The 13,952-nt window shown below is 40.9% G+C and overlaps 2 protein-coding genes across 4 annotated transcripts; both read right to left on the bottom strand.

Annotated features, from left to right (window-relative positions):
* Positions 1 to 621: 621 nt before the first annotated feature.
* mrpl28 (mitochondrial ribosomal protein L28) lies at positions 622 to 4,094 on the bottom strand. Its single transcript, XM_034114946.1, has 6 exons — positions 3,737 to 4,094; positions 2,937 to 3,242; positions 2,367 to 2,519; positions 2,144 to 2,278; positions 1,578 to 1,667; positions 622 to 1,052 (listed from the first exon to the last, which is right to left on the bottom strand). The coding sequence occupies exons 2-6, from the start codon at positions 3,219 to 3,221 to the stop codon at positions 957 to 959; spliced, it is 759 nt and encodes a 252-aa protein (XP_033970837.1). The 5' UTR covers positions 3,222 to 3,242; positions 3,737 to 4,094; the 3' UTR covers positions 622 to 956.
* Positions 4,095 to 5,591: 1,497 nt separating this feature from the next.
* On the bottom strand, positions 5,592 to 12,674 carry LOC117470242 (zinc/cadmium resistance protein). 3 transcript variants are annotated; one of them, XM_034114943.1, is made up of 7 exons: positions 12,538 to 12,674; positions 10,213 to 10,280; positions 8,974 to 9,504; positions 7,797 to 8,036; positions 6,998 to 7,275; positions 6,690 to 6,877; positions 5,592 to 6,148 (listed from the first exon to the last, which is right to left on the bottom strand). In XM_034114943.1, the coding sequence occupies exons 3-7, from the start codon at positions 9,500 to 9,502 to the stop codon at positions 5,839 to 5,841; spliced, it is 1,545 nt and encodes a 514-aa protein (XP_033970834.1). In that variant the 5' UTR covers positions 9,503 to 9,504; positions 10,213 to 10,280; positions 12,538 to 12,674; the 3' UTR covers positions 5,592 to 5,838. The 3 variants fall into 3 exon arrangements, with proteins under 3 accessions (XP_033970834.1, XP_033970835.1, XP_033970836.1); XM_034114944.1 differs by lacking the exon at positions 12,538 to 12,674 and adding an exon at positions 12,421 to 12,449; XM_034114945.1 differs by lacking the exon at positions 12,538 to 12,674 and adding an exon at positions 11,359 to 11,398.
* Between the last annotated feature and the right edge of the window lie 1,278 nt (positions 12,675 to 13,952).

Genomic DNA, 13,952 nt, shown 5'->3' with positions numbered 1-13,952 from the left:
AATCTCCTCCTAGAGCACAGTGTGTTCTTTTTAACCAAATATCTCTCAGAGGGGCGTGGGGAGTGGTTCCTTATTTTCATCTAAAGTAACAGACAGAGAATCAGCACTTTGGAAACAGGGCTGAAACAGAGAGGATTATGGGATGCTACAATGCATGATCTGTTTGGTATTTCAAGCCAAACATTTCAGAGACATGTTTTGTATACATCTTAGAACTATAATATATTGATGAAAAACAGTATAATAGGGGACCTTTAAGAATCTGTTTGAGATCCTGCTAACCTGTCCAGGCTTGGATCTGTACTGTATGGTCGCAGTTAGTACTAGTTTATTAATAAATGTGGTATTTGTCCCTTTACAACTGCATCTCATAACATTGGGCTGCCTGGATTACATTTTTTGTTGTGATATTAACTTAAAAAGGAGACACATTTATTATGCTAAATTGTCAGGCTTATACTTGTATTCAAGTAGAAGCTTAAATAATATGTCTTTCCCATACTGTCTGAATATACCTGTAGTCACCCTCACAATCATGCTGTGAATCGGTTAACTACAAAATTAGTGAACTGATTAAATTAAATTAAATAATTATTGGAGAACAGATGAGCATAAACAAAGTTTAAGAAAAAAACATGAATCTTTTATTTTGTTTAGATATCCTGTACAAGGGCCTGATATCACAGCTGGTCTGGAGGGTTTACACTTCATTCTTAAAATGTACTTATGCGTGGATCTTGAATACAAACTGAAATAAATAAGAGTTACTCCAACATGACCTCGTCATTTGTGTCTCTTCTGTCTTCGTGTCGCTCTCAGATGGAAATACAAGCTGTAGAAAGTTCTCCCAGGGGATGGGGCTTCAGAAACAGAAACTTGGGGACCGTCCCACCACCTCTTCAAGTTCAACCTACTTGAGTATCTGTCTGAAAAGCTGCCTCTGTCGCTCAGAGGAATCACTCCTTCACTGTGACGTGTGGCTCAGAGAGTTTCTGGATGTGCAGCTCCTCCACCAGCTGCTCCACACAGACCTTAAACAGAGGCTCCGGCTCCTGGGAGACAACAGGAAGGAGAATCATCACAGACTGCACACGGGGTTATTATTACAAGTTAATATTATTTTCCACATCTTTCAGGTGTATGTGTTTGGGTTAGGGTGGGATAGTGAGGTGTAATCTATAGCTTTGATTTGTAATGAATTCCATATTGAATATAGAAAACATTTTGAACTTACCTATGTTTATAATCCACATATTTATATTGATATAGTATTACAATATACAGTATTTTATAATAACCTAATGTATTTAATTGTATGTTGTTTTATCTCATTCAATCAAATTTGTATCTATTTCCTGCATCTTAATGGGACCATTATATCACTTGCATTACTTTGTTACACAATTTAATTTCTTTGTATGTCTTAATTAAATATGTTAAATTGTTGGAGTTGCTGCAGTAACCCTGTGTATATGACAAAAGTTTGAATCTTGAATCTATTGAACTTTTTTATGCATTTCTGTTGCGTCTTTAAAAGGTGCTGAATGAGTTTCGTGCAGCTGTGTTTGAGGTCTTACCTTGTGCTCCAGCTGCCTCTGCTTCTCCACGGCCTCTACCAGACTCAGACCGACCCACTCGACCTCCTCCTCTGGGATGTCAAACTGGTGCTTAGAAGGGAGGAAGCAGAAAAAGGAACTTGTCATTGTTTTTTTTAAACACAACTCCTAGCGTCTCAAGGGATACTATGCCAAGACAGACAGCAAAAATGAAACCACATAGCTTCAGACAGAAAACGTTAAGAAATGTAGACACATACTAAAAGAAACAAAACAAATCAATCATAGGGAACAGAGTCAGATTTGCAGCCAGGTGAATTTAAAAATATTGACATCCTTAAGTAAAAATACCAATAAATGAATGTCAAAATACTGAATTAAATGTAGTGGTGTAGAAGGATAGTGCAGCATAAAATGGAATTCAAGTAAAGTACAGGTACTTTAAATTGTAAATACAGGACTCAAGTTGTGTTTTTGGTTACTTTCCAACCTCTGTTCCCATAGCTGTGTAACATCAGAGTTAGTTTTAGTCAGTGTGTAGCAACACATTAGGGATCACAAAGTGGACTTGAACACATCCCACTTACTTTGTATTTGTTGTAGACCTTCTCTCTCTTCACAGGGTCTGCTGGGTAGAGCTCTGAGTCTCTGCGCAGCAGGCGGAGCATCATGGCTCTCTTCAGGTCCATGCCCAGCTTGGAGTTCAGGTCTTCCTTTGGTGTCTGATAGAAAGTAGGATAATCACAGTCATAAAAATGCCATATGGAAAATAGATTTTTGTCACAAAAAGGAAAGGTCGTGATCTTTTACTTTGAGGATATAGAAGTCGAACCCAAATGCAGCGTCAATGAGGTCCAGAGTGCGCGGCGTGACTTTGATGGTGAAATTGTGATCGAGGATCTCGCTGTAAAGCTCTCTCTTTAACAGCTGTGGTTTCCAGACCTTCTTAAGACGATTCGACATCTGTGGAGAGAGACAATTCACACATCCATTATGTCTACAGATACATTTCAAACATGTTTTAACTGCAGAATGTGCTTTCATGCCACACTACTATTTCTAACAATCAGTGAAGCTGTATTATGTACACACGATGTATCATTTAATAAAAATGTGTTAGTTGTGGGCTTTATTTGTAGACTTTAACTTGTCTACAAATAAAACCCATTACGCTTTGCTGCAACACATTATTTGATGAGAGTTTATACTAAGACAAAACTTGAATTTGATGATATCTCTGCCTTTTTTTATAGGTATATGCACAGAAAGGAAAGAAAGGAGCAGAAGAGACAAGCAGAGCTGTATTGTATTGTTTTAATCATGTCATGTCAACACACTGTAGTAAAACTAAAGAAAGAAATGTCCCCTCCTGTGACTCACTTTGTCATTGTTGGCGTATCTGTAGCCTGATACCCAGCCCTCTCCCCCCCACAGGCCGCTCTGCGAAACTGGAGGGTAGAAGATGGGCACCGGGACATCCTGCACCCGCTCCTTCTGCCCCGTCTTTGGGTTGGCTCGGTATTGGACGCCCAGCGGTCTCCAATGGACAGGTGTGGGATCTTTCGGCTCGATGGACTTCATGTAGTGTTTGGGGAGTCGGGCGTAGATGCCCTGCTTCAGTTTCAACGCATCCCAAATTTTGGGGGAGTATTTATGCAAAGGCATGACGGACTTCTTGAGTCAAATCTGGAAAACAAGAGGATGATGAAACATTGTTACAGTTGGAAATCAGTAGTGGTCAAGTACATAGAATTATAACATAGCCACATGCAAAAGACTATAAAAGTTTAGATTTTCTCAGGTTCATTCATAACACACTGAATGTTGTGACGAGGGAATTAAGGAATAAGCTGAGTGCTCTTACTAGTTCATTTACAAATACATTGGAAATGCAATAATATATAAAATATTTTTTAATGAGGAGAATTAAAACCTACTACATTAATCCCTGAAATGGTGCATAGCAGTACGTTTTAATATATTTAATCAATTAGCTGCAGCTGGTTGAACTTAATAAATACACATTAACAGGAACTCACAGCACAAGTGAACAACTTTCATAACGTTGCTTGTTAGCAGGACGCTAGCTTGCCCAGGCTAACAACAGAGGTTTACATGGAAACAATGCTTCTGTGAGGATAATATATATTATTGAGATCACGTTTTCAAGTCTATCTTACCTGGTAATGACAAAACAGTGACCTTCAAAGAGAAGAAGGTGAGTTTTTAATTCAGGTTAGCCCAAAAACAAGCAGGCAAGGACATCACGCTCAACCTCCGCAGTACACAGGGAGATTTCCGCATCGGTCAGCCCGCCTACACCCAGGAGCAACGTGATTGGATGCCAAACAGAAACTTGCAGTTGATTGGCTTTTGATGGTTGTCAATCAATCTTGATCTCCGGGGAAATTCCTTACACAATAATTGCGGCCCTAGATCACAGCCCTATTATGTATCACAGGTAAAAGTAAAACATAACATAAAAAAACCCTCAAATAATCTACAAGTAATTAAATTGACTAAATCTAATTTAAAGAAGTAAAAGAGCAAATACAAATATTACACTTCTCTTTTTAACATTGTGGACTTTTATTGTGAAGTGCATGGACAGAGCCTGACAGGAAGTATTCTTGAGGTTGTAAAATGTTTAAATTGTTACAAAACCCGCAAATAAAACACGATTTTAAGAGTTAAGAGTGTATATTGTGGAATTCTTGAATCATGATAATCTATTTTAGGTGTCATTTTAAGGAATACCGTTTTTTATCGTTGTTGAATTATTTAATATTTTCAGATCGAGATTAAATCAAACGACATTTCAAGATATCCTCCGGGCGATATTTTCCATTACTTCGCCCGAAAGGTGGAATTGAACCACTCTGCCGCTAAGCAGCTACAGGTTTGAAGCCTGCACCCCGGACCACCGAGGCTCATCCGGGCAATTTTAATATGTTTGTCAGATCTTAATATACCTCATACCAGCAAGACTCCTCTGAGTCATGGTGTCAACACAATGACTATTGTTATTTTGCATTTATCACAGTTCGCTCCTATATACAAGATGTACTCAAGTGCTGGATATCCCCAAACATATACAGCTAAAACGTCTGAAAAACATCCAAAATAAAGTGAAGTAGTCGGGTCTGTGCTGTGTTATGCGAAGCAGATGCTTTGTGATTGGCTGCCTGAAAATAAAAAGGTGGAGCCACATAGCAACATCACAGGTGATAAATATGACCCAGTTTCATTGATTTAGAAATAGCTTCTCACACAAGTGATTCTGTTTGATCCAGTGTAACAGCGCAGGCATGAGGATACAGGTAAAACATTAGGGTGACAATTTAATCATAATAAAACAGATTAGATCACATTGAGACAGAATGACGATGAAGTAAATTAAAGCAAATCCACAACTGTAAAATCAAAAGATTAAACAGTGCAAAAGCATATAATATTGATCCCACCAACACATTTGTCTCAATATGATTTTCAATAACTAATTTAAATGTTGTAAAAACTAAAAGGAAAGTTATATTATTATTGTATTGCATCATTATTATTGCTGTAATATAATACGTAGTAGGCTTTATTGTAATATTTACTTCAATTATGTAGTTGGTTGAGGTAGAACATAATTGAACACCTTCATAATTATGCAAATGTGTGTAGATTCATCTATAATGCATCCAGTTTCAATACACTTATCACGTTTTGTGAAATGTTGATCTGTAAAATACACTAATCAAAGCTCTCAGATAAGGGTAGAAGTATACAGTAGTAAATAATTAAAATACTATAAGTACCTAAAAATGTAACTTAAGAACAGTACTCAATTGAATCAACCATGTTACTTTCCACCACTGCGTATTATATGTGTTTCATTTTGTATCTGCCCATGCAAACAGGTTTAAATGACTGATGCATCTGTTCTTGTACTTTTGCTGCTATGACACTGTGATCAATCCATTCTTTATGATCTTAAAATGAAAAGAGACACATTTTAGTATAACTATTTGTTTTAATGTCAGTTCATGGGAAAGAATATAGAAGTTCCAGGTACACATGAAGTAACACAACAACAAAAATGCTTCCATTTTGACAGAATTGCACTTGATATTGCATAGATAATCTTTGGGACAGCACTGTGTTAATGTCACAAATCTGAAGAACAAAAACATATGTCCAGGCACTTAAAGAAAGATAACACTTTAAAATAATTTTTTCCCCATTATCGTTGCCCCTACATTCACTTAATGAAACTCCTCCAGTGCAGTTCTCTGGGTCAGAGGAAGGTGTTCTCGATCACCAGAGTCTGAGGCTCTTCCTTTGTTTCTCCAGCTGCCGGTGCCAGCAGGATCCTGCTCTCCTCCAGGGAGGAGCAGCACATATTCCCATCGCAGGCCTTTCCACAGGCCAGGCTGCAGGAGAGAAGAGGAGGAAGGGAGGGGTCCTCTCTGTGGACCACGGGCGAGGCGCACCCTGCACTGCCTGCAGAGGAACCAGGGCAGGAGGCAAACTCTGGCTGAACGGTGCAGCAGCTCACTCCCACACTCTGCAGCACCTTGGTGACCCCCGACATCAGGTCAGCACACCTGTGTAAAATGAAAATGAAAATTAAGTTCAGTTTTTATTACAGGCAACATTTCTATGTTTCATTATTGCCGATAATTGTGCTTTTTAAGTGAAATATTGATTTCTTGTTAGTAATACCAATAAGATTACAGTGTGTAAATCATCCATCAAACTATTTTTAAAAACATTTGTTTACATTATTTCTCCCCACCTTACTACACTTGTATTTTGAGTGTAATAAAATTGCCAGAGTAGAGACAAAAATGCAAAATAAACAAAGTTAGTGACAGCATAATGTTTTTGCTCTTGTTGATGATATGTGTGCATCATGAGTCTTTTGAAGAACCAAAACCTATGAGTTGGTGGTGGTTTTATGTCAAAGTTATATACTGTATATTCAGTATCTCTAATATCACAGGTGGTCCTAGCTATGGTCTACAACCCTCAATGGCTTTTTGTTTACAAAGTACTTATTAGCTAATCCGAATTGAGAATTCCTGGATGAGCATGGTATAAACAGATAAAACCACCAGGTATCAACGTCAATCTTTTCCACCTCACCTCTGCACTGGAAACCCAGCATGGCAGTGAACATGGACAGAGGCCACCGTGAAGGATTCAGTCAGCTGCCACACATGGAGGTCGTGCACAGCCTGCACCCCGGGTACGCTTGTAATCCTCCGTCCAAGATCAGACACACAAATGTGTGGAGGTGAGGCCTGCAGCAGCAGCAGTCCATACCTGTGCACCTGGAGAGATTTACCGGGGAAACAACGGCAGTACAGGTTTGGACTCAGCAGTAAATATGCATTATTGTGATTAGTGGATTGAACTCACTAAATGGCATCACATTAAGTACAGAGTCTGACCTGTGGCAGAGCTGTGACAACAAGCATGATCACAGCGAGCAGGGAGAGGCCAGGGTCCAGGTACACCAGCAGGCCACAGGTCCCAGAGCTGTGCAGCAGCTGGGGGACGATGAGCAGCACCACCAGGCTGTTGGTCAGAGCCAGCAGAGAGGTACAGAGGCCCTGAAGGACCAGGACGAACGACAGGAGGCTGACCGGCCACTGGCTGATCGGTAAAGTCCTCTCTATGGGATGTGAGGACTTGCAGACTGGGGAGGTATCTGATGCAGTTTGTTTGTCTGAAGGGAGACAAAAGAGTAAAACATTATTTATGCAGAAGATGTGAGATCAGAGCACCAGAACATTGGCTTCTGACCCGTAAAGAGCCAGGCAGATCCTTACAAAACACTATGACAATATTGAGAAGAATATGCTTTTGATTTTGAAATGTACTTATTCTTATTTGAAAATGTATGCAAAATCAGAAGTGATATATTTAATCTTAAGTACGCTTTTAACAATAATCATTGAACGTCAGTTATAAATAAATAGACAGCAGTGGGCTGATACAATATTGCCCAGTCCCACTTTAAGATGATCATGTGACATTACAATTCATGCTTATTCTTTTCACACTTTAAACCCTTTGCTTGTTTCATATAGAAATATAATGCAAACTTAATGTTTATTTTAATGTACCTCAGTCATAACTAATAGGGAATTTCATTTGGTACCAAATAAATACAAATGATGTGAACCTCATGCAGCTCTTTTTCTGCAGGACACTAAAGTAAGAAAGCTGACAGTCAAACTCTCTTACCGAGATGTCCCATGCACTTGTTAACCTTTAGCTGTGCAGCTCCACAGTCCCAGCTCTCCTCTGGAGCCGCTGCATGCAGGTGGACTTCTGTCTTCGGTGCGGTTTGACAGTCAGTGTCAGGGACGCTGGAGGTTCCCGGGTTACAGAGGACAAGCGCCCCGTTGTGGTGCGAGTCGTTCACGGCAGATTGGACATGGCTACCGTCCTCGGCCCTGCCTTTAGTCTCTTCTGCAGCCAAGGCTGTGGGAGTGGAACAGAGGAATGAAAAGCAAACATAGACTGTTTGATGTTCCTTACAGCTGAGTATACACTTGGCAGCTGCTTCAAAGTCAAATCTGTCAGAGCAATATCATCATCTGGACAGACACGCTAATTCTTCTGTGGTAAAGGATTAATATTACATAATGCCAGTGTCAGTAAGTGCTTTCCCAGGGTCCCATGCTCTGCAGCAGTATTTTAAATATGCTCTGTGCTTCATTGTAAGCTGCCACAAATTCCTTGTCGTCCAAAATGAATGAATTTCAGAAACCAGATTGCAGAATAGACTCTAAAATCCCTAAATACAGAAACAATTTAGTTCAATAAACAGCTAACATTGTATCTCTGCTTACATATGATATTACAGACTTTATGGTGAACCAACTGTTACTGGATGTCAAGTGTCCAGATTTCAATGGTATCAACACCATTCTCATATCTGTAAGGTTCATTTGAGGATACATTTATCTAAAAGCTTAGGAATGAATGGAAACTGGAAGGAAAATTACATCAACCAAACCTTAAAAAAATCACCAAGCGGCGAGCGCATATTTTGTCCGTAATTCAAGAATTGCTACGCTACTTTTGACATTTTTGCATGAATGGCAAATAGTATAACCCTAAAGACCGCTTGCCAGAAAATTGGACCAGGGCCACAACCTATCCCCCCCCACTTCTGACGCCAATGGACCACACCCATCTTCTAACACAGCCTTCATTTTGACTGCAGGCCTGTGAAGTGATGCCAAATTGAGTCAGGGTGTAGAGTTAGGGTGTAACTCTGGGGATATTTTAAACACACAGAGAAAACATGTTTAGGTCGGCCTTTGCAGATGTGCAAGTTTGTCCAAACAGAGCTGCTTATTGTTATACTGTATGTGCATCGGCTCTCAAACGAAACATCTGTAGGTGATGTTACCTTTGTGGTTCACTTCAAGGTGAGATTCGGGCCCTGCCTTCTCCGCCTGCAGCTGATCCCAGTTCAGCCAGACCACCAGCATCTTATGCAGCACACTGACAGCTCCGACCACCACGAGCAGCAGGGGGCGCTGCACTGGGTGAGGGTCCAGGGTGAAGCTGAGGATCTCCATGAAGTAAGAGAGACACAGAGAGGTGAGGAGGAGAGCCGAGATGAAAGACCCCACGGGCTGAACCCTGCTGCTGGTGAGGGACACACCGGAGGCCTGAAGCCCCCCGGCCAGGCCCCCAGGTGGAGATTCAATGGATGACTCTGCAGGCGGGGGGGCGGGAGGTGCTGATGAAGAGGAGCCAGCATGTGGGGGAGATGAAGAGGAGTCCACAGGAGGAAGAGCCATGCGCAAGAGGATGAAGAGCGTGTGGAAACCATCTACTAAGGTGATAAGGGACTTGCACAGCTGACTGATGGTGACCTCGCACGCCAGCAGGAGGATGGTCACTCCCAGCATGCACCAGTGTAGCACCCTCATACCTGCAACAAACACTTGTTCTTACAACCTTCACAACACATGCTCATCATTGTGTAAATATGACTTAAAAACGAATTTGCATTTTCTAATCTCTTACTGTTTTTATGGTGTGCTGTCTTTTCAAAAACAAAAAATGTCTGGAGGGAAAGCGAATAAAATCATATCTTAACCACTTTGCTGTTTTAGCAGATTAGACGCTCAGTTAGGCTCTCATGCTGATGGGTAGTTTATATTGGTCATGGCTTAATATTGTATAAACTCTTTATCTGCAAACTGTCATACAAATTGTACTTATATAAAAAGAATCTGAAATGTAGTGCAGGACAGGTATAATGTTGCATTAAACTACAACAGTTTGGTACCTCATTGCTTAATGTACTTCCTACTGCTCTTAATATTAACTTTTTGCATCTATAATTAAAAGCCAAAAATGTAATTATCATTCTGAAATTGGCCATTATGCAAAATGAGTACTTTTACTTTTGGTACTAGTATTTTAATGCTTTTACTTGAGTAAAATTACAAATGCAAGACTGAGTTTCTCTACACATTACTACTTTTAATAAGCAACAGATCTTCCACCACTAACTGTTAGTCATGGTTGAGCGTGTACATGTACAAAAGATCTATTTGCTCAAGCAGAACTGGAAAACTAAAGCCTAAGACAAATGCAACACATGTCTCTCTTTGCCAATATAAAGATTAGTTACCTAAAGAAAGTGGATGACCCTCGAGCAGCAATCAAAGATGAGTTGAGTTCTTGGACCTGATCTCTGCGCTGAAATCAGAAAAATGTCATTCATAGTGCTCACCATCTCTCCCTCTCTGTGTCCCACCACACTCCTCCTCTAATCACAGTCATGTGAGCAGGGTAGAAGGGGGGGTGGAGGGGGGTCGTTCTCTCCTCAGGCATCCCTCCTCAGTTCGGTGGTGGGAGAATATACCTTCAATGGACGATCAAACAGCCCACCCACCCTTCACACACTCTCTGAGCAGCTCCTGTGAAGCTAATTTGCAACAATTAAATCCCCATGTGTTGTCAGGATTATTACCAGATCATAAGATTATGTCTTCAGACATGTAGAGGGGAGGGTCACAGGTAGTGGACCCCGGGGAAGAGTGGGAAGCTCACTTGGGTTTTTCTACCTGCACACAGCCGAGAGAGCAGCTGAGGCAGCCTTTCTGTAGTGATGGATTTGGTAGTCTCTGTTTTAAAACTTGGACCTTAAGGAAGAATATATGTCACGGATAAAGGACACACTTTTCACTAAGGAAAATTAGTATAAGATAATCATGAAGGGCACAATTTGGCTATTCTATTTCTTTAAACCAATCACAACTGTCTTCTTAATTTTCAGGGACTACAGATGAAAAATAGCCTGTTGGCTAACATTTACAGAAATGTCAATCAATGTGCACTGTCCCTGTCAAATAAATAAATAAATAAAAAATAAATAAATTCTGGGAAGTGCTCAGCACAGATGCAGCACATGCCTTTGCTTGAAATATAGACTCCAGATCTTTCAAACCTTTTGGAGGAGTACCAAACAGTTTGCTCTTAACATTTTACCTCCTGAAAACATCACACAGCTTCAATCATTAACCGAGAGCTGAAACACGTTGATAAAGAATATAAATGGATCAGACAGACAAGCTTGTTTCCTGTTGATCGTCTACTGTGGTCAAAAATGGCAGTGAATCTTAAACATATATGCATTTAGTAACATTAGCCACCACACACTGGTCATACCAGACCAAGTGAGGATGTACAAACTAACCCTCTGAGCACAGGCTCCTGAAGTAAGAGAGTGTTTTAAAATAACTATTTGCAGGAGGAAGAATGTGTTACTCCTTACTTGAATATTACATAATCCCCCTTTGAAGCTTTTTGCCAAGAGTTGGTTGTGAAGATTAGCACCCCTCTCACACATGAGGTATCTGGACACTCCTGACCCCTCGGATGACGCTGCAGGACCATCAGCCCCTGCTCTGTGCGCCCGGTCTGTTGCAGTCCACTGATCTGGGAACCAACAGGCCAGATCGGGGCTGACACCCCGACTATTCACCAGCATGCCAGCACATTCCTGAGGCACGGCCAGAGGAGAGACCCGGAGAGGAAGCATCTGATCACCTGATCACTGTCACTAACGGAGAGAGACCTGGCAGCCATACTTGCCAACCCTCCCGATTTTCGTGGGAGACTCCCGATTTCATTGCCCTCTCCCGGTTTCCTCCCGGGGTCATATTTCTCCCCCATTTCTCCCGATTTCTGACAAAATCAGAATTACTCACGACTGTTTCCACTCAGACTTTAATACAGCTACACCATTGTTTGGTTTCCATGGTAGCGCGTCTCTTTAGTAGCGCGCGCAACTGAAAGTCCGAGTGGGTGTTCAGCATGGTGAGGAAGATAGTCACAGAAAACAGAACAAGAATGGACAACTCTACCCTCTGCTCATTCCTTTCCTTTCCTCCGGCTCCGATTTCTGAGGTCTCAAGGTTGGCAAGTATGCTGGCAGCTCAGCTGAACCTCTGCAGAGGTGGTTTTTAGTTTTGAGATAGATATATAGAAATAGAATTGGAGGATGAAACCCTCTGGTCACACATAGGCCTACATGCACACAGCACACACAGTGAAATTTGACCTCTGCATTTAACCCATCCTAGTACTAGAAGCTCTGCCTTTATCTTTTTTAACAGCTACTATCAGTTATCTTGTGCTGTACTTATGATTAATTTATAATCAAAATTAATAAACACAATGTATACTTAATATCTGTTTATTTACTTATCGGTTGATAGACTGATCATTTTAGGACCCTCTAATTACTGTTGTTTTATTCCTCTTAATACCTGCTGTTTGTGTGCAATATAAAATAAAAAGCCAGTTGTTTTATATATTTTGTATAATTCCTTACTGTTGTGTTTAGTGTCGAGTAGTTTCTGGTGTTGTCTTGTCCCCTAAAAAATTCCGTTGACCCTTGGAAACCAGAACATAATGTTATGAAGAAGTTAATGTTTATGAAACAACATACCTGATCCTGGCTCAGTTTGACTCCCCGCTGAGAACACTCATGAAACAAATAATGTCCAGTTTCTTCTTCTTACCTTCGTCGGAGGAAATTAAAATCTGTGGATCTAACAAAACATCTTACAGACTCTGGACCCTCAGGTGCTCACTCACATGTTTCATGTCGATGTGAACAGAGACAGCGCCTCAGGAGCTGCTCTGGCCACACGAGAGTCGTGAAAACAGAAAACAGGAGGCCAACAGAACATTTGGAAATGTTGTAGTTCAACAACAAATGTACAGGAACCCCAAAAAGAACCCCAAAAAGAAGACAAACCCAACCTGTGCTGCTCCTTTTACCACTCAGTCCCCAACATAATTAATCATGTGCACTGAACAGTAAATATACAAAAAACACACTATACAGTAAATATACAAAAAGCACACAGAACTACAACAAACTGCAATCACTGTTTATCAGGGTTGTGTTTGCTCGGTTGTGAGGCGATATTATGAACCACGTAAAGCGGAGGTGATAGGGGCTAGCAGAGCTAGACCTTTTTCTGGTGCAAGGGTACTGAAAGGGGCTACGGCTGTACTGCTTAGCTAAACTATATGCGGGTTGGATCATTTAACTGTCGCGGGCTGCGCCTGGGCAACAGCGCTGCTGATAGGAGCCGACGTGCAGTGGTGGACAACTTGCTACAAAAATGTGACATTCCATGCTTGCAAGAAACTTTTTTACCAAAGCAGGATTTGGGAAAGTTGAACTCTCTCAATGACAATTTTCACGGGGCTGGTGAGTCTAGTACTACGGTCTACGGACCTATCTCTGGGAATAGTGAGAGGAAGGATATCCCGTGGCACAAAATGCTGGACGCTGTCAAATGTCATCAGGCTTGAAGTTGACTGGTGTATTGCTGTGCAGATCAAAATGAATAACAAGGAGTTTAGCATTCTCAATGTATATACACCGTATGAGTCACACCATAATGAAGATGAATACCTGAACATACTTGGTTTTATAAATTATTTTATTTTTGATAATCATTCCTCCAGTGTTTATGTAGTGGGTGATATGAATGCTGGCCTATCAGACAAAAGTTCCTTGTTTGCTAAGCATATGCTACAGTTCTGTGATGATAACAATCTTATTTAATCAAGCCAAATACCTTTGCCTGCAGATAGCTATTCATATAAGCGAGGCCTGGCACACAACTTCATGGCTTGACCATTGCATCAGCACTGCTAATGCCCATGACATTTTAAGATCAATTGAGATTGTGTATGAGGCATCCATGTCTGATCACATTCCTTTTGTAATGTCACTAGATTGTGATAGTCTCCCTGATATGTCTCAGGAGGTTAAAAATGCCTGTAACACTAAAGTGGATTGGTCCAAGCTCACAAATGAGGATAGGTTATTGTACTATGGGAGAA

This window comes from Trematomus bernacchii, unplaced genomic scaffold (genome assembly GCF_902827165.1).
Source record: "Trematomus bernacchii unplaced genomic scaffold, fTreBer1.1, whole genome shotgun sequence".
NCBI lineage: Eukaryota > Metazoa > Chordata > Actinopteri > Perciformes > Nototheniidae > Trematomus > Trematomus bernacchii.
The sequence above is the reverse complement of the archived record's forward strand: the minus strand, read 5'-3'. Positions and strand labels throughout refer to the sequence as shown.

Bases quoted from the DNA above. Each gene is read 5' to 3' on its own strand.
- mrpl28 (XM_034114946.1), bottom strand. From the start codon at position 3,221: ATGCCTTTGCATAAATACTCCCCCAAAATTTGGGATGCGTTGAAACTG. The intron at 2,279-2,366 runs GTAAAAGATCAC...ACTTTCTATCAG, and splicing joins TCGACTTCTATATCCTCAAA to ACACCAAAGGAAGACCTGAA. The intron at 1,668-2,143 runs GTAAGTGGGATG...CTCCCTTCTAAG, and splicing joins AGGTCTACAACAAATACAAA to CACCAGTTTGACATCCCAGA.
- LOC117470242 (XM_034114943.1), bottom strand. From the start codon at position 9,502: ATGAGGGTGCTACACTGGTGCATGCTGGGAGTGACCATCCTCCTGCTG. The intron at 8,037-8,973 runs GTAACATCACCT...CCACTCCCACAG, and splicing joins CCTTGAAGTGAACCACAAAG to CCTTGGCTGCAGAAGAGACT. The intron at 6,878-6,997 runs GTCAGACTCTGT...AAATCTCTCCAG, and splicing joins TTGTCACAGCTCTGCCACAG to GTGCACAGGTATGGACTGCT.